At 40.7% G+C, this 22,941-nt stretch overlaps 1 protein-coding gene across 12 annotated transcripts in view; it reads left to right on the top strand.

Moving 5' to 3' along the window:
* WDFY3 (WD repeat and FYVE domain containing 3) overlaps positions 1-21,314 on the top strand; it is a 159,688-nt gene extending 138,374 nt beyond the window's left edge. For 11 of the 12 annotated variants that reach the window (XM_059843938.1, XM_059843939.1, XM_059843936.1 and 8 more), the window contains 22 exons: positions 84-247; positions 1,003-1,151; positions 1,423-1,543; positions 1,901-1,986; positions 2,262-2,342; positions 2,732-2,786; positions 3,132-3,251; positions 3,938-4,055; positions 5,194-5,300; positions 5,841-5,994; positions 7,569-7,660; positions 7,988-8,200; positions 9,913-10,060; positions 10,875-11,029; positions 11,318-11,476; positions 12,792-12,971; positions 14,020-14,202; positions 14,817-14,913; positions 15,940-16,269; positions 16,465-16,576; positions 16,917-17,114; positions 17,632-21,314. In XM_059843938.1, coding sequence (XP_059699921.1) covers positions 84-247; positions 1,003-1,151; positions 1,423-1,543; positions 1,901-1,986; positions 2,262-2,342; positions 2,732-2,786; positions 3,132-3,251; positions 3,938-4,055; positions 5,194-5,300; positions 5,841-5,994; positions 7,569-7,660; positions 7,988-8,200; positions 9,913-10,060; positions 10,875-11,029; positions 11,318-11,476; positions 12,792-12,971; positions 14,020-14,202; positions 14,817-14,913; positions 15,940-16,269; positions 16,465-16,576; positions 16,917-17,114; positions 17,632-17,752 — 3,143 coding nt within the window. In that variant the 3' untranslated portion in view covers positions 17,753-21,314. Of the gene's footprint in view, positions 1-83; positions 248-1,002; positions 1,152-1,422; positions 1,544-1,900; positions 1,987-2,261; positions 2,343-2,731; positions 2,787-3,131; positions 3,252-3,937; positions 4,056-5,193; positions 5,301-5,840; positions 5,995-7,568; positions 7,661-7,987; positions 8,201-9,912; positions 10,061-10,404; positions 10,551-10,874; positions 11,030-11,317; positions 11,477-12,791; positions 12,972-14,019; positions 14,203-14,816; positions 14,914-15,939; positions 16,270-16,464; positions 16,577-16,916; positions 17,115-17,631 lie in introns of those variants that run through there. The other variant, XR_009486147.1, reaches the window with a different exon arrangement.
* The last annotated feature ends 1,627 nt before the right edge of the window (positions 21,315-22,941 follow it).

The following is a 22,941-nucleotide window of genomic DNA, read 5'->3' on the forward strand; positions in this document are numbered from 1 at the left end:
TCAGTAATTTCAAAGATTATAGGTTTTGTGAAGTTAATTTTTATGTCTCTTTATGATGTTTATCTGTCTCTGTTCTTTTCTAGGCTTGGTGAAGCCTCCCCTGAAACGATCTCGCTCTGCTCCTGATGGAGGAGATGATGAGAACCAGGACCAGTCACAGGATCAAATTGTTGAGGGGAGTTCAATTGATGAAGAGGAGAAGACTGACAATACAACTTTGCTTCGACTTCTTGAAGAAGGAGAGAAGGTACTGTTTCAAACACACTAAGAACATAATGTGTTGGAATTTCTTCATTATGTGTCCCAGACATGAATAAATGTCCTATATATCTTCCTTGGTCTGTATATTTCATCAGCTTCTTCCTTAAAATGTGTACTTTGTGTACCTGACCCTAAAAATCCTGTAGTGGAAACATTTTCTTTTTTTTTTACCTTCTGCCTGCAAAGGAAAAATTCACCTGTCCTAAAATGAAGGCTATGAGCAATCCCATGCTTGGTTTATTGTCCTGTCAACTTAATGATTAGGGTAGAAAATAAACATTGAAAATATAAGCGCTGAATTTGGCACACTGTTTCTAATTAATTGTTGCCTTCATTTGAATGGGAAGCCTTGATAAGTAGTATTTTATCTCAAAGATAAGTGGTGGTTTGCCATGCTGTGTATTTGGTATTTCAGCCTTTGTCCATCTGAAGTATACCATTAAATAGCATTGTGATCATGGTTGAGTAGGCTGCAGGTTCTAAAATATGTTCAGGCAGCATAGTACGAGTGGATAAACTGGTAAATAGATACATTTATATCACACCAGTGAGGCTTTATCCAACCTCCTACTCAATTTCTAGTCACTGGCATTAGGTCTGATTAAAGGACAGACTGACAGGATTTTTGTTGTATGTGCAAGTGATATGGCAGTGTCTGCGACTTGTTCTAACAGAGCAGTGGTCTGAGCCTGTGCTCCTTAACCTGCTTTCTCTAAGCATTCCCTACGCTTTTCCTCATAGATCCAGCACATGTACCGCTGTGCTCGGGTTCAGGGCCTTGACACCAGTGAGGGGCTGCTTCTTTTTGGGAAAGAGCACTTCTACGTCATTGATGGGTTTACCATGACAGCCACCAGGGAGATACGGGACATCGAGACATTGCCTCCAAAGTGAGTACATTCGTAGAGAGTTTCCTTGATCCTTAGAAGCTGAACAACAAGTATTCAATGAGGTTTTTGAGGAGTCAATTCCAAGATAATGTAAGATGCAGGAAGACCTCAGGTATGGAGCAATTTGTAGTATGGTATATTGTGAAAATGTGTTATCAGCTGTTTCTGTAACTGGACTCTCGTATGAAATTAATTGAATAATTATTTTCCAAGAAGAAAATTTCTCTTCTTTTTAATCACTTCTCTCGTGCCTGTTTATGTTTCTTTACAGGATGCATGAGCCAATCATACCTAGAGGAGCAAGGCAAGGTCCAAGTCAACTCAAAAGAACTTGCAGCATTTTCGCATATGAAGATATCAAGGAGGTGCATAAAAGGAGATACCTTTTGCAGGTAACTTGGACACCATATTTGGGTAGGGGGAAGCATATTCGGAGTGTTTTGATGATGGAATTTTTAGAAGTGAAAATGAGTGCATAACTGAAGAATATTTGGAAAGATAAGCTATTGTCTGTGTTGAAATTGAAACATTTAAGTTGGGCATTCTTGTTGGAACTTACCCAGATTGAGTTTATTGGGCATGTTAGTCAATGTCAGTGTCCAAAAATAAAACATTTGGTTGCGCTAAGCAAAGTCTGCTTCATTAATTTAGTGCCACATGTAGCATGACTAAACTGATCTATGCCTGGCCTTCAGAGGTGACAAGGAAATAAGTTATTGTTGACATGGGTTTTTCCTCTTTGTTTTCAGCCAATTGCAATTGAAGTTTTCTCAGGAGATGGACGGAACTATCTTCTAGCTTTCCAGAAAGGGGTTAGAAACAAAGTTTATCAAAGGTAATGTAAAATAATTTAGAGTATTTAACATGAATGTTTGCAAATATCTTTGTGGAGGCTTTTTTTGGTGCCTGCTAGCACCTTACTGCTGCAGGAAAGAGCCACTAGATGGCACTATATGCCTTCAGTGAGAAGCGGCTCCTGTGATTTTTGTTGCCGACATTGTGGAGCTGCTCAAAAGGAAGTCTGTAACTGTACTAAACGCATGCTGCTTTTTAGGAGATGACATCCTGAGGGCAGAAACACTAATCATAATCTTTTAACTGCTGCTGCAGGTTTTTGGCTGTGGTGCCATCTCTGACTGACAGCTCAGAGTCAGTGTCTGGGCAGAGACCAAACACCAGCGTAGAGCAAGGGTAGGTGGTTCTGTTCTTCACAACCTCTGTGGCTTATCAGTTTCCAATAAATGATGCTTGCATTGATATCATGATTATGTGGAGAATGTCTGAGTTAAAGTTATTAGTATACTGATACTTTCTGAAATGGAGTGCTGAAGGCATCAGATTTATCCAAGTTGTTGAAAATATTTTACTCATCAGCCACCACTTGCACTGAATTGCATAATTAACACGCATAATTTTTACAGTGTGTGTTTAGAATTCTAAAAAAGGGTACTGCAAAAGGAAAAGGGACATCTTCTTCTAATGGTTGCAATTTATAACTTTTAATGTTGAAATTTTGGGTTGTCTTGTGAAAATTTAACCCTGCAAAGTCAAGAAATTAACTTTCTTCTTCTTCCTGCTAGGTCTGGCTTACTTAGCACTTTAGTGGGAGAAAAATCTGTTACTCAAAGGTGGGAAGTAAGTATGAAAATGCTGGAGTATTTTTAATTCTACATTTTGTAGTGATACATAAATAATCAATACACATAAGTTGCATCCTCTTATTCCAACAGGTGGAACATACTGTTGTAGAAAGTGTATTTCAGCATTTAATTTTTAGTATTTCATGGTATCATCATCAAATAGGAAATGGTTCTACTGTTGAATTGCAGGGGGAGGGCTGTAGTAAAAGTAGAGTGAGCATTGCAATATTGAAGTAAGTTTTTTATGTTTGGGGAGGGCTGCACATTGACAGTCTGGCAGGTTGAGATTTGATTGCTGTAAAGTGAAAACTTTACTGTGCTGTTATCTGTCTGCCTTAAGAGAGGAGAAATCAGTAACTTCCAGTACCTGATGCACTTGAACACTCTGGCTGGCAGATCCTATAATGACCTCATGCAGTACCCTGTCTTCCCTTGGATCCTCGCAGACTATGACTCTGAGGTAAATGATTGTCAGCCTAGATAGTAATCTTGTATAAGTTGAATGTTTCTATTTTGTTTTTCCCACGTCTCAACAGGGAGGGTATTAGAGAATCTTGGCTGGGCTGGTTTTACAGATGTTGATGGCCTGTGCACAGGTGAGGGCTGGCATCCAGAGAGAGACATTTGCCCCTCTGCCTTGCAGGAGTTCCTGTAAATGTCTGCATTAGCTTTAAACTGTGTATCCTGACGTATTCTAAGCCCATAGAGAAAGTATCGTTGTCCAGAAGACTGTGGTAAGGTCTGCTATGAAATCTGGCTCCACGGTGAAAGAATATGCTTTTGAAAAAGCTGAAACATCCTATTAATGCTTTTGTGGACAACCATTGCCACCAACCAGACCATTCCATAAAATATTGTTAGGTGACTTGTTGAGTATTTGTGAAAAAATTAGGGTGAACTGGGGACAGGATAAGAAGATCAGGGAAAAAGTTGTGCAGAGCCCAGATGTGATTGCAGATAGAACACTCTGGCTGTCTTGGATCAGACTGAAGGACTGTTTTTAGCATATCCAACATTGCACTTGCTATGTGTGTAGAAAGCAGGGATTACAGCTTTAAGAGGTAGGTGGTGTTAACTGTGGCAATCAGCAGTTTTCAAAGGATGTGGTTTTGTTTTATAAAATTGTTGTCTGATTTATTTTTAAAGGAATTGGATCTTACAAATCCCAAAACATTCAGAAACCTGGCCAAGCCCATGGGAGCTCAAACAGAGGACAGGTTAGCCCAGTACAAGAAGCGATACAAGGATTGGGAAGATCCCAATGGTAAGTAACAATCCATCCTGCAGAAAGAGCAGAGGAGCATGCACCTGTCGTCATAGAAGGGACTCACGGATTTTTTTTATAATGTGGGTAAAGAGATTTGGATATGGATGTGCAGAACTCTACCATGGCTTTTTTTGTGACTGTCCAACAAAGTTCAAATTAGAACAAATAGACATTGGCTTTCTTTCTGTGTTGTTTGTTTTAAATCTAAATGACACCTCTGTTTATATGTAAAAACAAAGAACAGTTGCACGTTTAGATGAGTTTAATATTATATTAAGACTGGAATGGGCAGGCACATGAAGCACACAACCAGCTGCGTCCGCTAATACAGTTTGATTGCTGCTGCATGAAAATTAATTATACAAAGAATGCAAATGCTTCTGTGTTAGCAATATTCTAGCTTTTTCATTTCTAATCTTAAAGTGTGACTTTTTTGGCTAAGGAAACAGCAGCTTCTTAGCTAAAAAAGCCTCAGAATGAGATGCAATTAAGTTACCTAGTCATGATTTTAGAGCTTCCTTTTATATTGAAAATAAAACTGTGTTTGGCAAGAAAAATTTTTTTGTGTGATTTCATTGAAGATAGAGGCCTGTCCTGTTTAACTTCTGCAGTGCTGTTTTGTGTCAAACAGCAGTAGGTGGCAAAGGCATTCATTTTTAGTAACAAATCAGTATTTTCTAAGTGTGCTTGTACAGACATTTTGCCATGAAATTAAGAAAGTAAAAGCTGTACAAAATCTGTAGGCAACAGTTCTGATACGTATTTCGGCCCAAGACCTTAAATCCATAGTAAAAAAATAAGACGAAAAGTTTTAAAAATATCTTTTTTAAAATGTTTCTTCGGCAGAAATCACCATAGTTGCACTGCAACATTTCAATTAGTTAAAATAAAAAATGAGTAACTATTCAGTAGTGCTTTGCAGAACCCTATTGAATTAGTGCTACTGCACTGCAACTCAAACTCAAGTGACAAAACAAAGCTTTCAGACATCTGAGAATGAAAATTACAAATTTCAGTTCTGAATGTGTCCAAGGCTGCAGAGTAATTAAAATGCAGAGTTATTTTTTTCCCATTAGTACTGATTCTGTCACCTAACTACATTATTTCTCCTATGTTTATGATTTTCAATCTGCAGGGGAAACCCCAGCTTATCACTATGGGACTCACTATTCCTCAGCCATGATCGTGGCTTCCTATCTTGTCCGGATGGAGCCTTTTACCCAGATTTTCTTACGGTTACAGGTAAAAACTCACTTCAGGTTTCTTGCCTGCTGTGTATTTCAGACATCACTGGGAAATAAGATCAGTCAGCTTTGTTTTCATCAAATATCATAGAAGAAACACATTTTAGCAGAGTTCTTATTGCCTGTATTGCCTGGCAGATTTTTGATGTGTCTTTTTAAAAGATGTGATGGAATTCACTTTTTTTTTTTCCCTTGTAGTTTGAACATTTTTCTAAATGTACACAAAACAAAGTAGCAGCAGACAAAAACCAAAACAAGTTCTATTGTAAAAAATGTTTTGCTGTTTCTCCGAAAGCAACTAGATTTTAAATCAGACAGATAACTCTTTTCCTCAAGTTCTGTATATCTGTATCTATATTTTCTGTTATCATGTACCTGAAAGTAATGCAGCTGATCAGATTGGTTGCATCAAAGAAAGAAATGTGCTATGTTCTAGTGTCTTCATTTGGCAGAGGATGTTCTGATTTGCCTTCCTGGCAAAGCCTGCCATGCCTGAGGGATGCTGTGATATTGACATGCTGCTCTCTCTGCCCGGCAGGGCGGTCACTTCGACCTGGCTGACCGCATGTTCCACAGCGTGCGCGAGGCCTGGTACTCCGCCTCCAAGCACAACATGGCAGACGTGAAGGAGCTCATCCCAGAGTTCTTCTACCTCCCTGAGTTCCTGCTCAATTCCAACAATTTTGACCTAGGTAGGCAAAAAGAGCTTGATAGCAGTGCTGTGGGTGGGAGAACAGAGACAGACAGACTTCAGGCATTTTCTCAAGCTATGAGTGTTCATTGTAAGCAGTATAATACAAAGCGTCTTCTGAGAATTGCAGAACTAATCCCCAAAAAGACTTTTGTTTGGAACAGTGTGTTTTTGTCAGTTTTGGGTTTTTTACCCGTTCAAAATGCACAGGTAATAATATTTTACTTGAGAGTTTCTCTACTTTGCATTTTTCTTCATGTAACCTAATCCATTATGGTGTTCACCGTCTTTGCTGTTTATTTTTTGAAGCTTCTCAAAATCTGTGGGACAAATCTTCACTTTTAGAACTTCATTTGAAAATATTTCTAAAGGTTTTTGGAATTTTCACAGCAGTTGTGACAGTGGTTGTTCAGCAGGAGTCATGTAGGAGGCCTGTTTGTTGGAGATGCATGTTACTTATTATATGTCACTCTTAACACTGGTGTTAAGCTCTTATATTCTGAGCTCTGTGCTATGAATCTATTACCAATAATAAAGATTAATCAAATCATAAGTTTTAATGGCCTGCAAGCCTTTATTCAAAATCTGTTGTAGCAGATGGAAGCACAACCTTACAAAAAAAGAAAAGCAAAACCCAAAGAACACTCTGCAAAACCTCTTCCATCTATATTACACTAAAGAATATGGGTATTACTGAAGAAATGTTGAGCTCTTGTCCACTTATCTTTGCATCTGATGATTTTGGACTGTAACCATTGGAAATTCTTCATTGAGCATTTAGACCAACAATAGAAAAGGCTCTTTAAGGAGCAATTGTCAAACAATGAGGTACTTTTGGTTGTGGTAATTTGTAGCAATCCTGCTTCCCATCCTCCCAAGTGAAAAGAAAGGAAGATGTGAAGTTTGGTGATGCAAGCGCTTATTTTTTTATATTTCCCCTGTAAAGTTGGAAATTTGTAGGTGTTCCTCTGAGTTAATAGGAAGTGTGGAATTGTCTCTTGACAACAAGTGACAGAACAAGAATATAACTGAGGAGTTTTACCAAATATATTTTTGTTGATCACAACATGACACTATTTGATGTCCAGAGTGAGAAGGGGGCTGTCCAGGATAGAGTGAATGTATTGTGCCCAGGCCATAGTTATATCAGGGGAATTGCCAGTATCCTTGGGCATGGAGCTTGTGGGGGATACCAGTTAGTTCTGCACTGTTAAGAAATGAGTGTTTGGCTGCACATCACAGGAGCACAGGCTATTCTCAGGAGTAAAACAGCAATTTCATTCTATGATAAAATGCTGTTTTTCTCTTCAGAAGCCTTAGTGAGGAGTATTTGGATTCTTTCTCCTGAAAGCAATCTTACATGAACAACTGAGGCAGAATTTTTCATGTTTTATTGCCTGGCATTTAAAACCACAATAGTATTTTAAAGAAAAGACTGAAATGGCTTCCTTTATACAAAAATGATATTAGACTTTGATGATTCTTCTTTTTTTTTCACTTTTTTTTCACCTTTGCTGTTCCTGTTCAGTTTCAGTGCTTCTGTCCAATTTTTTTCCTTCTTTTTCTTTTTATTAGGTTGTAAACAGAATGGCACTAAACTTGGTGATGTAATACTCCCTCCATGGGCAAAAGGAGATCCTCGTGAGTTTATCAGAGTCCATCGAGAGGTAATTTGAATTTTAATGATGACAGTAGATTGTCTGTTGGGACTCTCCGCTGCGCATTAATCTAAGCTCAATTTGTGCAGTCAGTCACCAGCCAGTCTGTGAGTTCAGGGTTTGTGTCTGATTGTTGACCAGGTCTCTAGGACCAGTTCCTCTCCTTCCTTTTTGGATACAGAGTACTTTGAGGCAAGACTTGCTTCAATGAAAGGCTTTGTCAAAATGTGACAAAAATATGTCAAATCATGTTCTGCATTTCTCCTTGTTGCAAGTGTAGTAAACTCAACCAATGAGCAATTTGTCTCATTTTAATGCATGCCTTCTGAATTTCAGGCTCTGGAATGTGACTTTGTGAGTGCTCACCTTCATGAGTGGATTGACTTGATCTTTGGCTATAAACAGCAAGGTCCTGCTGCAGTAGAAGCTGTAAATGTCTTTCACCATCTCTTCTATGAGGGACAAGTGGACATATATAACATCAATGATCCTTTAAAAGAGACAGCTACCATAGGATTCATTAATAACTTTGGACAGATACCAAAGCAGGTATACCTTTTGTAGAATTCTTATTTTCTAGCTAACACTCAAACTGAAATGTGTCAATGTAAAACAGGAAGGCATTTTAGGAGTGAAACTTCTTGGGAGTATTTATTCATAAATATTCTTCCATGATACAAAATCCTTTGTTTCCATCATAAGTTACACAAAGATTGACTTTGGGCTGTACTTGTGAGGTTAGAAATGTCTTTTTCCCCCTTTACATCCTTAAAATAAAGGCATAATGAATTATAGCTGAACTCTAAAAATCAGCATAAAAAAACCCAGAAGTATGTTCCTGCTGCAAAGTCAAAGGGGAGGAATGAAAGTGCGATTTCAAAGTAATGTCCAGTGCTAAGGTCTTTGAAGTTACCCTGTAATAAAACAATTTCCATAGTAACTTCTGCTTCCTTTTTTTGTACTAGTCTCATGGGTGATTCCCTCTTGTAGGACAGCTGTAGTTAAGAAGCTGTAAAGACCAGATTTTGGTGCGGCTTTAAAGTTTGGGTTCTCTTCAAGAGACTACATTAAATAATTCAATGTAATATTAAATATGGGGGTTCAGGTTTGGGGGGGTCTCTTTGTTGGTGGTTTTGATTTGGGTTTTTTATTGGGTATTTCTTTGGAGTCATTCTGCTATCCAGTGAAAATCTTAAATGTCTTTGGTAAATATTTCCAATCCTAGATCTGGTGGAAGCCAGATACCTTCAGCAATTGGCTGGAACTCAAGCCATGTGTTGGAAACTCCAAACTCAACTCTCAGCACCTAATGTTTCAGGACAGCCACAAGATGTTTCCTGTGACAACCCACTTAGAGCTGTCTGTCTCTCATTGCTTGGAAGGAAGGCTAAGAACTGCTTATCTGTCTTCTGTGGCTTTTTGTCCTTTCCCTTCCTTGCTCTCTCTCAGTAATCTAATTATGTAGTGGCTGTAGAGTTTTCTCCTCTTACGTAATAACCAATCCCTGTGCTGTCATGATAATCAGATGTGGCCCAGCTAAAGCCAGATGGACAGACACGACTGGGGCAGAGGGCAGGGCAATAGAAGAGCACTGCAGCTGAGTCCAGAGCTCTGCCTGCATCCTCAGATGCCTGTTAGGTACAAAGCTGTGGTGAAATCTACCAGGAATTGCATGATGCTTTGCTGGAGGAAATAGACTGCAGTAAACTTGGGAAACTCAAAACTTCCGTAAGGCTTTGTTGATGGTGAGTGCTCTTGGAGCACGTTTTTAGGTAACGGTAGAGTTTTGCTGTTTCCCTCAGTTATTTTCTATGGGGGATCCAGGGCAGGTTCTCAGTGACATGGCTGCTGTGCATTTTTTCACTCCTTTCCTGCTCAATGTAACATCCATCTTCGTTGTCCCATCTCTTCCACTAGTAATGTGCCTGGCAGTTTGAATTTATAATTTAAAAAGTTATGATGCAAAACATTGCAGAGCTGGTGGTGTGTTTGGAAGAGGGCTCTCACAGACCCCATGAGGGTCCCAAGATGCCACGGCCTGAGGGGGCAGAGCAACTTTGCTCCTAGTTTTTTTTCGTATTGTTTGTTGAAGGTTTTTGAAATGTTCACCATGAGTTATTAGTGAATACTGAGAGCAGTAAAGCATTTGCTTACCTGCAGAATTTTTAGAAGATATATTGGATGTATTTATGATCTTTTTAAGCTAGTGCCCTTGTAAACCTGTAATTTTTGATGATCATTAATTTCTTGATGAATTTCAGCTCTTCAAAAAACCCCATCCACCAAAACGTGTTAGAAGCCGTCTGAATGGAGAGACTGTGGGAACCTCTGTGGCCCCTGGTTCCACAGGTGATAAGATCTTTTTCCATCATTTGGACAATCTGCGGCCATCTCTTGCCCCGGTGAAAGGTAAACGTTAAACTCACAGTAATTATTGCTGTTTCTTTGCTCAAGCATTTAGAGTTTCATCAAGATCATACTTTTCCACCTTTTTCTTACTTCTAATATTCTTGCTGCCCACAGTTTTGTGAGAGAGGCAAATTCAAAATATCCTAATGCTGTACAATTATGTTCTTAGCTACTTTAAAGGATCTTGGGAAACACCATAGCTGCACCAGTTTATTATGACATTTTTTAAATAGAGGGATAAAATGGAGCTCAAGCACCTCTTTATAAGTTTGAATTTAATGAACAACATTCAGAGTTCGTTGTTTCTGGGCCTGTGATAGCCTCTGTTTTTGTGATTTTCACAGCAAAAGGAGTATTTATCACAGTGCCAAGAAATACTAAGGAATGTTGACAGGAAAGTATGGTGTTGGTAGCTGCATTGAGACAAAAGAAAGTTTTTGACTTCAAATCTGACATTGGACTGAACAAAACTTAATTGTCTGCAAGGCAGGTAAATGCTATACAGGGATTTCTTTCCTAGGTGAGTAAAGCAATCTGTGGCTCCCTGCTGTAAGGAGAGAAGGACATTCTATTAAATGGGGCATAGCAGGGCTTAGAGAGGAGACTCTAAGTCAGGAAATGAGAAAGCACTAATCTATATTTGGCTCTGCATTTGTTATGAATGGAGCAAAAGTTGCCATCACTGCAGCTGATGCAAAGAATGTATAAATTGCTACTCCAGAGATCTTACTTTGGAAGAGCAGCAGGTACTTAAAGGAATCTGATAGTATTTGTCTCTCCCAGCAATAAAATATAACCCCACCTTCTCTTTCAGAGCTCAAGGAGCCTGTGGGGCAGATCGTGTGTACTGATAAAGGCATACTGGCAGTAGAGCAGAACAAAGTTCTCATCCCACCCACTTGGAATAAAACATTTGCCTGGGGCTATGCAGACCTCAGCTGCAGACTGGGTACCTATGAGTCAGACAAGGTTTGTAATCTGAAATTTGTTCCAGCAATCAGTACTCAATAGTGAAAAAAACATAATAGACATTTATTTCACATGTGAATATTATGTGAAATAATTTTCTGCTGCATCAGGTTTTTTTGTTCCCTCTTGAGGGTCTTTACCAGGACACTGGCAGAATAACATTAACTCATAACAGTTTTTTACCAGGTCCTAGTGACCTAAGGAGTGCAAGGTGGCAGCCAGGTTTTTATTTTTTAATCCTACAAAGTACTAGTTCTGTAAGTAATTCTTTGTTTTCTGTATTTTTAGGCCGTGATTGTTTATGAATGCTTGTCAGAATGGGGTCAGATCCTGTGTGCCATTTGCCCCAACCCCAAACTAGTTATCACTGGAGGAACAAGCACAGCAGTGTGTGTGTGGGAAATGGGTGTCTCCAAAGAAAAAGCTAAAGCCCTCACACTGAAACAGGTAAAATGGAATAAAGCTGTAAAATAATGTTATGAGATCAAAGTAATTGTGTAATGGGTATTGCTCACCTTTGAAAGCATGAGTCCAGCAGTTCTCCAAGAGTGGAGTAGTTGAGATAGTGATCTGCATTGAAAGTGGGCAAAATGCATCTTTAAAATTGCTTAGTTTTTAAGAATAGTGGATCACCAGGAGTCTTCTGGAGACAAAGGGAATTTGATAGTGATGTTAACAAAATTATACAGGTGAGTTTTGTGAAATGATCTGATTTGTAGTGTTATGTGTAATACCCCCATCTAAAAACTCTGTCAGGAAGGACATAAAAGGAGGCTCCTTTAAAGGTTAATTTTCCTCTTTTTAAAAAAAAATTAATTACTTTAATTATAGCACTTTTTAATCTAAAAAAAGCACCTATGCTTTAAAGTCAGCTGCAGATAAGTGCAGAGTAAGTTTTGTGTTTACTAAAGAAAAAACAAACCCAACAAATGAAACCAAAAAAGCCCAACCACAACTAAGTCAAGATAGTCTAGCAGCTGTGTATCATTGTTTTAGGTTGTGTTACTGTTCCATTAGCATCTTAATAAAAGGACTTCTTTTTAGAGGAAGTCTTTCCCTCAAATTTATGAAAAGACATTTAGAGAATTTTTTAGTAACTTCCCTTGTGCAGTAATTAACTGTCCAAAGCTGCTTTTCTGAAGTGTTTTACTTTAAAACTGTACATGATAAAACACTGTATCTTAAATTTTGGGGCAGCATATTTGAATACATTTACTGTATTCAGCGAGTTTTATTTTAACCGAGTAAGATGCAGTAATCTGACTGTATTTCAGACTCTTTTTCCAATAGTTAGATTAAACCTAAAATGTAAAAGTAGGGCCTAATATGGGTAGATGCTCATACTTTTCTCCACCTTCCAATTGACTTTGCTTTTTTGGCTGCAACTGTTTCTTGTCTCTTTTGTCTTCTCTTAGTCATCAGCAGGTACTGTAGAAGTCAGAATGGAATTTCAGGTGCAGCCTGGAACACTTTCTGACCCTATAAACAGGCTACTGATGCAGAGTGGGGTTTTTTTCAGTGGAAGGATCTGTAACATTAGATCCTTGAAATTTTGTTTTCTCAGAGCTCTTTTTAAGTGGAAGAAATATTTAGCCATTTTCAGTTATAGAAATAGTTATCAACTGAAGACCTATAAGGTGGCTGCATCTTCTGATGGGATATTCTGGTTACGTTATCTGAATCTTTCAGGTGAGAGGCTTTGATATGGAATTTTTGTTCTCTCTCCTGATTTATACTTTTGCTCCTGACTTGTGTTTTGCAGGCACTGCTGGGTCACACTGACACTGTTACGTGCTTAACGGCGTCGCTGGCGTATCACATCATTGTGAGTGGATCCCGGGATCGCACTTGCATCATCTGGGATCTGAATAAGCTCTCCTTCCTGACACAGCTCCGAGGACACAGGGCTCCAATTTCAGCACTCTGTATAAATGAATTAACGGTGAGAGCCAGACTCCATCCACCAGGCTGCAGTGGGAACAGTAGCAAGAGTTGGAAATCATTAAACCAAAGGAAAAAAAAGCCACTAGGCTCTCCTGTTAATTTGGTATAACTTGTATAACTCATCTGAGAACTGATTAACAGCTGGTTTAGGAATAATTTGTGTCATTTGTCTGGAGCCATACGTGGGTGCATTCCATGTGGCTTGAGCTCAGAGGAGGTTATTTATTTACAGTGCTGCAAGCAGTTTAGTTAGTGTAACATTCCAGATGAGCTGCCAGATCTGCCACAGGAGCTAAGAAGAGCTTTTGATACATGACCTTGGTTGGCTTCTCTTGTCTTAAGCTGAATTTAAAGGAAACAGGGGATACCTTGGGTGACAATGCAGTGCCAATTGTAGTGGAAGCAGACGTATCCTAAAAGCTTCTGTCCCTGGTGGTCCTGTGAGTTACAAGTCGCTGTTTATCCAGCTCCATGCTTGGACATCAGGGCTGGATGTACCCTGTTGCAGCTGGAGCAGATGCAGTGTTAGAAATCAAGACAAGAGAGAGCTGTAATGCAAGCAGGGGGTAGCAAGTACGGTTTATTAGCTGTTGGTGGTCTGGCTGTAGTGCTGCCAGTGCTTTAGACTGCAGCTCCTGTTTCACTCTGAACTAGTTTGGACTGTTCCCAATAAAGAAGCAAATGAAATTTAAAGTGATATATATTTGTGAAAAAGAGCAGTGTCAACATGAGCAGTCTTTGGAAACTGAAAGTACTAAAAATAGGCTGTTGGATTGTTATGCTAGGAAAAGTGAAAGAATTGGTCAGCTCATTCTATGCTGTAAATAGAACAGATTGATTGCTACTAAGTGTGGTTTTCTAGGTAGAGTTTAAAAAAAAATCGTATAATCCTAAAGGTTTCTTCAGCTGACCAGACGCCCCTTGAATAGAACTTCCTAAAAGTGCCAGCCTTGCAACTTGACTTAATAATGAACTTGACTTATATTTTTGCTGAAGAATACCTGCAACTTTGTATTGAAATCTGGAGGTGTTATTTGTCTTTGCAGGGAGACATTGTATCATGTGCTGGCACTTACATCCATGTGTGGAGCATTAATGGCAGCCCTACTGCAAGTGTGAACACCTTCACTGGCCGAAGCCAGCAAATTATGTGTTGTTTTGTGTCAGAGATGAATGAGTGGGACACCCAGAATGTCATTGTAACAGGGCATTCAGATGGAGTTGTCCGGGTAAGTACCAGGAATCACTGCCTGGAAAATAAAGCTTATGCCTTGGTGGTGGTAGTATTTAGAAAAGGCAACACAGTGTCCTGACCAGGACTAAACACAGTCCTGCTTTACTTGGGAATTTCACCTGAACAATTATTTCTCCTTTTTTGATGCCCCCATTGGGATGTGGTAACCAGCAATAGTCAGCAGAGCATACATTTTCCTTCCTGCTCTGTTTTGGTCACCAGCTTTCATACCTGGAGACTGTCGCTTTGGTTCACGATTTTAATTTCACACACCTTGAGACAATTCATTTTGCTTGGCTAGAAAGAAAAGAGAAACTTAGTGTCATCTCTGATTGCTACATGTCTAACCCAACTAGCAGTACTTTGGGGTGCAGCCTTAGCCTGAGTCTGCTGGTGGGACAGCTGTGTGGAGTTGATTCAGGCATGAACACAGATGTCCTCTTACAGTTTCTAGTCCTCAAAAACAGAGTTTAGTATGGAGATGTGACCTGCCTTGCATGCTACCAGTGCAAATACACAGTTCTACCAAGCCATTTTAACTCTTCAAGTAGCTCAGGAAAAAGCCAAGAGTTCACTAAGTGCCACTCTGCTTATCCCCTGTCCCTCCAGTTCTGGCGGATGGAATTTTTGCAAGTGCCAGAAACACCAGCTCCAGAGCCTGTAGAGATCCTGGAAATGCAAGAGGACTGTCAGGATGCTCAAATAGGTATGTCTCCTGACAAGTGTTTGGTATTTCCCTATTGTATCTGATCTTTGCTATAGGTAGGTCAAGTCTTGTGGTTATACAGTGTAGAATGGAATGATGGAGATTTTATCTCAGAAGGCAGTAGGCATCCAGTGGGCACAAGGAACAGAGTGTCTAAGTTCACCACCTCACTTAAGGTAGCTCCATATTGCTACAAGTAAGAAAAAATGTTGCCCATCGTAGCTTTTTGTTCTGTGAAGGTGGAACTTTTCTCTGTTTGTTTTGGCTGTTGGCATGCTCAATGGATTGTCCAAAAGCTAGATATTTTTTAGTATGAAATGGAATTATAGCATAACAGCTAAGTTGAATCTACTGATGGAACAGCTTAAACAAGACAAGCAATGATATCCCTTTCTGCTCTTGGAAGATTTTGGTGTGTGCCTTATGACTGTTTCTTTTAGCCATCTTGTCTTCCTCCTGCACTCTTCATACTGAAGATATGATCTGGATTTGGATCTGAATCTCATTATACTCATAAGTAATTTTTATATAAATACAGCTTTTGGTTATTTTCAGTGTAGCTTGGAGTATAAATGTCTTTGTTAATTGCTCTTTTGTGTTAACAAGTCCTGTTATTAACAAGTCTGCATCATATTTTTCAGTCAGAGTTTCATCATAGCTGACTGTGCTTACTTCTGTAAGTTTTGCTGAAAGGTTTTGCCAACTTGAGTGTTTCTGAAGTTTTTGCTCCTCTTGTCTATTATAGCCTTCCTCAGAGGGACTGTTGTAGGAAATAGCTTCAGCTAAGGCATGTCGTTCTCTGGCAAAACAGAAAAAAGTGCAAAAGAAAGTGCAAAAAATATGAATGGTGTGATTCCTGGCAGGAGCTGAATCTCTGAAAAGGCTCTGAGATGCCTGCATGCAGTGTTCCTCTCTCAGCAGTTGGTGCCCATTGGGTTTCAGGCAGTGCGGCAGCAAAGTAAGGAAAAAGCTCAGGCCATAACCAGGTTCACTAACTGTGGCTTGTTCCCTGTTGTGCCAATCCAGGGCAGGAAGCCCATGAAGAGGACAGCAGTGACTCCGAGGCAGACGATGCATGCATAGACCAGGACACAAAGGTGCAGGAAAGCCAGAGCCAACCAAGCAGCACCAGCCACAGGCCTCGGTCATCGTCAGCCAGAGCAGCAGCAGCATGGTCAGCAGACAGCAGCTCCGATGACTCCAGGCGTTGGTCAGACCAGCTCAGCTTGGATGAGAAAGATGGATTTATCTTTGTGAATTATTCAGAGGGACAAGTTAAAATGCATCCCCATGCTCAGGTTAACCACCCCCACCCCAGCTATGCTGAAGCACGGCACTACAGCAAGCTCAAACCAGGTAAAAGAAACCATGCATAGCTCTCAGTTTTATTCCTAAGTGAAATGTTTAAGAAAAAGAGGAAAAACTTGAATCTCTGAGGGAGATTTGGTTCTTACTACAAAGTTGCAGTTACAAGTGTGTTGAGGGAGGAGGGAATGAAAATGAGAATGAGCAAATTTACTTTATCTCCTCCCACTTCCCACTGCTTTGTAGGATACAGATGGGAGCGTCAGCTGGTGTTCAGAAGCAAGCTAACTATGCACACGGCATTTGATCGCAAAGACAACGCACACCCAGCAGAAATCACTGCACTCGGCATCTCCAAGTGAGTAGCTCGCACATGAGGACTTCAAACATTTTTGGCTGTTGTCAGCAGGAAGAGATGCCATTGTTCATAACTGTTCTGTGGTGCTTCTTTTTGGGGTAGCCTTCTTCAAGGACTGAGATAAAAACACTAAAGGGAGGGAGACTTGTTCAGCTGCACTGTGTTACGCAGAGTTTAACAGAGTGTTGCAGCTCCATTTCTCAGAGCAGGGCGGTTGGGGCATTTGTCACCACACCAATGCTTTACCATTTTACATTCTCTGACATTTAAAATCGGGCATCGATGCTTGTGTGTTACTGTGCCAGAGTTGTTGCAGGAATGCTTTTGCTTTTCCTTGCAGGGATCACAGCAGGATCCTGATCGGGGACGGCCGGGGCAGGGTGTTCAGCTGGTCAGTGAGCGATCAGCCGGGCCGGTCCGCGGCCGATCACTGGGTGAAGGACGAGGGTGGTGACAGCTGCTCAGGCTGCACCGTGCGCTTCTCACTCACCGAGAGGCGGCACCACTGCAGGAACTGTGGACAGCTATTCTGCCAGAAGTAAGCAACCAACAGCCTCCTTTGGGCTCTTTTCCATACAGGATTTTAGGTGGGGTAAAGCTGTGAAATACCACAGAACTCTTGTGAAAGACTGGGGCTTCCTTAACTGTGTGCAGGACTGTGAGGATGCTGATTTAGGGGCCACTAGCAGGTAGCCTCAGACAAAATGTATGACATAGAGGATGTGTGTGAGCTCTCTTTACCCACAAACTGAAGTGCAAGTCTCATCTTTGATCCACTGGGTCAGAGATGATATTTCTAGTTTTATCTGTTTGAGTCTAAACTGGTAACAACAGCTGTTGTTGAGCTATCCGTCACACAGTTTCATTGCGTTGACTCTGTGGTGATCGTTTGAGTTAAATTCTGCTTCTGCCATACTGCATTGCATCTCCATGTCAAGGTGAGCTAGGACAGTTTTCTGGTGTTTAAAGTCATGGTGATAATTCCCACAGCTCAATAGAAAATGGGTAGAAATGGAGAGAACCTGCGTTCAGTGATGATTGTTTATTCTCCACAGATGCAGCCGGTTTCAGTCAGAAATCAAACGGCTAAAGATTTCATCACCTGTCAGGGTGTGCCAGAACTGCTTCTACAACCTGCAGCACGAGCGGTGCTCAGAGGAGGGGCCCAGAAATTGATGAGGGCCTGGCAAACTTCACCCAGCCCCACTGTCACTCCAGGAACCAGTGAGAGCATCAGAAGAAATTGGAATATTGCCTGTTTACACTTATGTTTATACTGCATTCTAAGCACTAAGAGTAAAAAGGGATCATTGCATTGGTTTGTGTTGACAGAAGGCAGATGAGGCAAGCAGCATAAGGAGAAGAGCAAAGCCCAGGAAGACATGGTTAATAACTACAAATCCAACAGAACTGGCAGCCCCTAAGCCCATGCTGGGCTGGTTGTTGCAAAAATCCTCACTTATCGTAAACACCCCTTCTTGTCTTGTTTTTGTAGAGGTAGTCATCTTAACTGGGGGGAGGGAGGGCAAGGCTTTTTAGAAGATAGTTGTAAATCTGCCTTCTTCGCAAGCAACTGTGTATATTGTAAATAGGTATAACAGCCTTTTTATCTAAATATGAACTTAACTGCCTGTTACATGGGACTTCAGATTAACCACTGTACTTTGTGTGGCATCTTTATCTCATCTATCAATTTAAATACGAATGTTGAAAAAAAAAAAAACCAAACCAGAAAACTCAACTCAAAGGCATTATGTGTATTTCTGTTAAAAATCCAATCTGTGCATGTTTGTTCTTTCAGCTGCCCACAGTATCTTAATTTAAGTGAGGCTATTCATAGAATTACACAGATTTTTTTCAAAAGAAAACATTTTTGAGAATAGGAACTTGGAGCATTTTATTCTAGCTGTAAGATAACCAGGAACTAAATTGTACACTTGTGTTGCATTTTATACCAAACTATTTACCACCTCAGTGTTGTTCATATTTATTAAGGCCTCTTTTATACATATGTCAGAGGTGCAGTTTTATTAATTACTTACTGTTCATTAGCAGCTGATTCATGCAGTGCAAGAACCAGCTTTTACCTTCTTTACTCAATAGCAATTGGCTTTTGCATATAGGTACAGAATTAATTCCTTGTGCATAAAATTGAACTGCTCTTGTCCCATAGCTTCTCTGGAAAAAACCTTTTTGTAACAACAGGCATTGCTCTAAAGCAGAGTGATCTTGGTCATGTCAGAAATGCTCCTCGGAGCTCTTTTTGTCTTTCAGCACACACCATCAGCTTGAGGACAGCAGTAGATTTCCATTATGGTTTTTTAGTTTCAATATGAATTTAATTTTTTTACTACTCTATCATTTATTTTGCACTACATGTGGGATGAAGTAGAGACACTGATATCCACTGGGATTGGAGCACGTGCATTGGGATAGGCCCATGGACTTAATTTCTGCATGAGGTCTTGCCAGTTTGTGCGAGAGGGTAGAGGGAGGGCAGCAGGCAGGCAGGTGGTCGGTTTGTTTTTGCTTTTTAACATATGTGTATATATTTTGTAAATGGGTGACAAACTGATCTAGAGATAGGTATATTCACAATGGATTCTTTTAAATAGAGGTAAGGATATGACCCAGACCAACAGAAGACAGGTGGCTCTGGCAGTACTTGAGTGAATGTTGTCACTCAAAAGGATGAGATTATCCTTCACTTGAAATGACTTGGGCAGGCTCTGGCCCTGGGACAGCAAATCCTTAAAACCAGCATTGTTGTTGGAATTGTACCATCAAAAATTCCAGGCCCTCTCTATTGGGGTGAGCTCCTTCCAGAGGGTCCCTGGCACTGTGGGGACACCCCTGTCTTCTCTTGATTTGAGCTTTTAGCAGTGAATAATTTGTTAATTCTGACCACTTACTAGTTACCCTGGTATCACATGTTTATGCACTGAAGGTTAAATATGTATTTTGATACATGTTTGTTTATTATGTATGTGCTGGTCTGTAAAATGAGATATGTTTTGGTATGTATACTAGGTCCCCAAATGAACAGAAAGGCTTCTCTAGAGTCCTTGCACACTGTTGAGTAAATCCAGGTTTGTTGAGCTTAGCTGACCCACATTTTGGATCCAAAGAGTGATGGTCAAGTAGCCACACTGACTACTGGCTATCTGGCAGATTTGACCCTAAAAACAGGAAGAGGTCCTTGGTAAGCATGTGCAGAGCACTGGAATTTCTGTGTTCAGCTGTTCTCTCTTTAACGTTGCCTTCACCCTTCCCAAAATGATGCAAAACCAGCATACTTCAGAAGACAGGCTAGTGGCCTTAAAGTTTTCTGTTTGAAGAAAAGGCTGTTTTAACAACTCTTACATACCTTTGAGTCCACAGGTTTTTTCCCCCTGCCTCCAGATTTTCAAATCATTCCCAAATTTAAGGAAGCCTTCTTTTCTGTGGGCTGCAGCTTGTACAGCCACATGGTTAAACCCTAGTAAAAGCAAGGCTATGACAACAACACTGATGTGGTCCAGCACTGAAGCCAGGACAGAGTCCTGCTGTGGGGTCCTGAGGACAGGGCTGTCAGCCGCAGACGCGTTGTACGGGTGTTGCTCCGCGCCTGCGGCGTTGGCAGTGCACTATAGAAATCCTTGTTCCTTACAAATTCTGCAGTGTGCAGGCTAGGCCCAGTTTACATTTTGCAAGCAAACCACCATAGCCCTCTGACTTAATTCTGTTCCCAAAAAACCACATTTTTCTTGTTGGAGGCGGAGGGGGACAAACACACCTGCTCATATTCCCTCTGGCAGCTGGTGCTGTGGGCAACTGTGGTGTTCACATGGGAGGGGGGTTTTTTTCCATTTCATTTGAGCTTCTAATGCAAATATTTGCTTTGTTTTCCATGTAAAAATCTGTTGAGCAAAAATATACTCATTTACACTAACATTAGTAGACTGTATTCTCTGCAAGTACCTCATATGTCTTCTCCTGCCTTGTTCTTTGTAGTAAACTTATCCATGTACTCCTAACATTCGTATGTAGTGTGCAACTGTAATGTCATGCTTTTGAGAGGGTTTGGCTGCCTCCAGCCAACATTCATCAGTTCAATAGCAAAACACTTTAGATAAGTTATTTTGCACTTTCTTATGTATAAAATTGGTAGAAACTTATATTCGCTTTGTATCATTTAAAGACTCCTTTTGTTTCGGTAAATGAACTGGGTATAAAATACTTATGCAGTTAAAACTGTTTTTAGAAAGTATTTTTAATTTCAGCAAGTTTGGTTACTTGTTGCATGACTATTAACACAGCTGACTTTTTGTGTCAGTGCAATGTATATTTTTTTTGTCCTGTTATTAACTTGTAAGCCCTAGTTAAATGGCCATTTATTTGTACAGCATCAGGAGTAAATTGAAGATAACTGGCTAAGACTGGAGTGTGGAATTTTGTACTATATTGCAGAATCCAATATCTGTTTTTTGGTGGTTACGTAAAAGGCCTGACGATTTACTATCTAGTGTGCAATCTGTGATATCTGAATGTTCATTGTATATTTGTCTCCAATGCAAAAAGGTAGAGTAACACAATTACAACAATACATGATTAAATGCAATAGTTCAGGTACTGAAGTTTTTTTTTTTTTTTCATTTCAAATAAATACCTGCTATTTACCACCAAAAAGCTGGTTTGCATTTGTTGGAAAAACAAATCATTTGCAGTTAAATAAACGTTTTTAACTCGGGAGCGGTAACTAATGAGTCACATTTTTCTGTGTCATCATGAGAAGTAAGTTTCTATTACTTGTCGCATTTTTTGCTTTCTGAGTGTGAGTATGCCCATCCATGATGGTGCACCATGAAATCATGTGCCTTAGTTTGTTCTTTTTTGCTTTAAATTGTAGAGTGTGAATTCAGCAGAATGTGGAATCCTCTGATATCCGAGCATTTTCCCCACCTAAGCTGGTAGAGAAAACTTAACTCATTATGCTCTGCAGCATTACTGCAAATCTGCATCAGATTGCCTCCCCCACTGGCCAGTTGACACTGCCCACCCCAATTATTCATCCCTCATCCCCCTTACAGGTTGCTGCCCTTTGCCGGCCCTTTTCCCGCCCCTGTGCCCTCAGGTCATTGGTCACTGACCCCACACTTCAGTCATGCGGACCACATGGTCCTGTCTTTTGTCTCTGATCCCTTTGGCGTGGTGGATGCAATAAACCCCTCGCTGGAATATATCATGCAAAGACCCTTCGTGTGTTTCCTCTGCTGAGCTGTCTGTGGTGTGTGCGTGCACTTGAAATGGCTGTTTTGTGGCCTTTCTCTTAGCACCTTCTGAAGGAGACGCTTCAAGGAAGGCTGCAGCATTTCTACCACCCTGCTATGCTGCAACAGCAGAATGTGACAGTGAGTAGAAGAACAAGCTCTGCCAATACAGTGAAAGCAGACAAAAAAATTAAGTCCTGCTGGACAAGGGCAGTGGAAAAGCAGGGAGTTAGAGAAGCCATTTCTATGGCCTTGCTTAGCCATGTCTTGGTTTTATAGGATGGTAATGTCCATTTTGCATAGGTTCAAGTATTTCACACTCGGCCATTTCCACATTTTAAATCTTTCCACACACTGAAAAAAAAACCAAAACATTTTCCCTTCAACAGTTTTGGGGGAGTTACTGTGCTCAGCAGCTGCAGACACGTGACAGCTGCAGCCTGAGTGTCCTTCTGCTGCCAGGGAGCAGGTCATGGATGAATATCACCAAAACACTCTGAGCCAGGTAACCATACCCACTCTGGGCTGTGGGGTCTGGCATTGCCTCCCACTCTTTCTGGGGAGAGATTTCCTACTAACAGCAGCTCCAGGCTGGTCTGTGCAGCTGGGTCAATGACTATATGCAGTATTTCAAGCTCATTTTCCAGGCATGGTGGAGAGCGGAGGTGCCAGGAGCAAGCATTGGGAAATGGTGGAGCCCACAATCCTGATGGACCTTTTGACTGGGAAAGTGCCGTCCCAGCCCTGTAAATCCCAACAGGCATCAGCTGGGCCAGCAGCCAGTTTTGGAGTGAAATGAGGGCACTTGTTGAGTGACAGGGCAGCTCCTTGCAAGTGCCCCAGCCTTTAGCTCTGGCTCCACCACAGTTCCTGCCAGGTGGAAGCACTGCCTGGGACCAGGCATTCCATTTAGCAGGTAAAACCAAATTTGTGGCTAGTTTGCTGTGACTGAATTGCCTTTCATGACAGGTGAAGTAACTCAGTTCAGAAAAGTGAGGCTGAGCTGCTTTCCAGACTCAGTGTTCTGTATAAAAAGCATGAGTGTTTTTAAGGAATTCCTGGCAGTGGGACACATCTCTCTCATTGTCAGGATACAGATTTGATTCAGTAGTGAGG

This window comes from Haemorhous mexicanus, chromosome 4 (assembly GCF_027477595.1).
Source record: "Haemorhous mexicanus isolate bHaeMex1 chromosome 4, bHaeMex1.pri, whole genome shotgun sequence".
NCBI classification, from domain to species: domain Eukaryota; kingdom Metazoa; phylum Chordata; class Aves; order Passeriformes; family Fringillidae; genus Haemorhous; species Haemorhous mexicanus.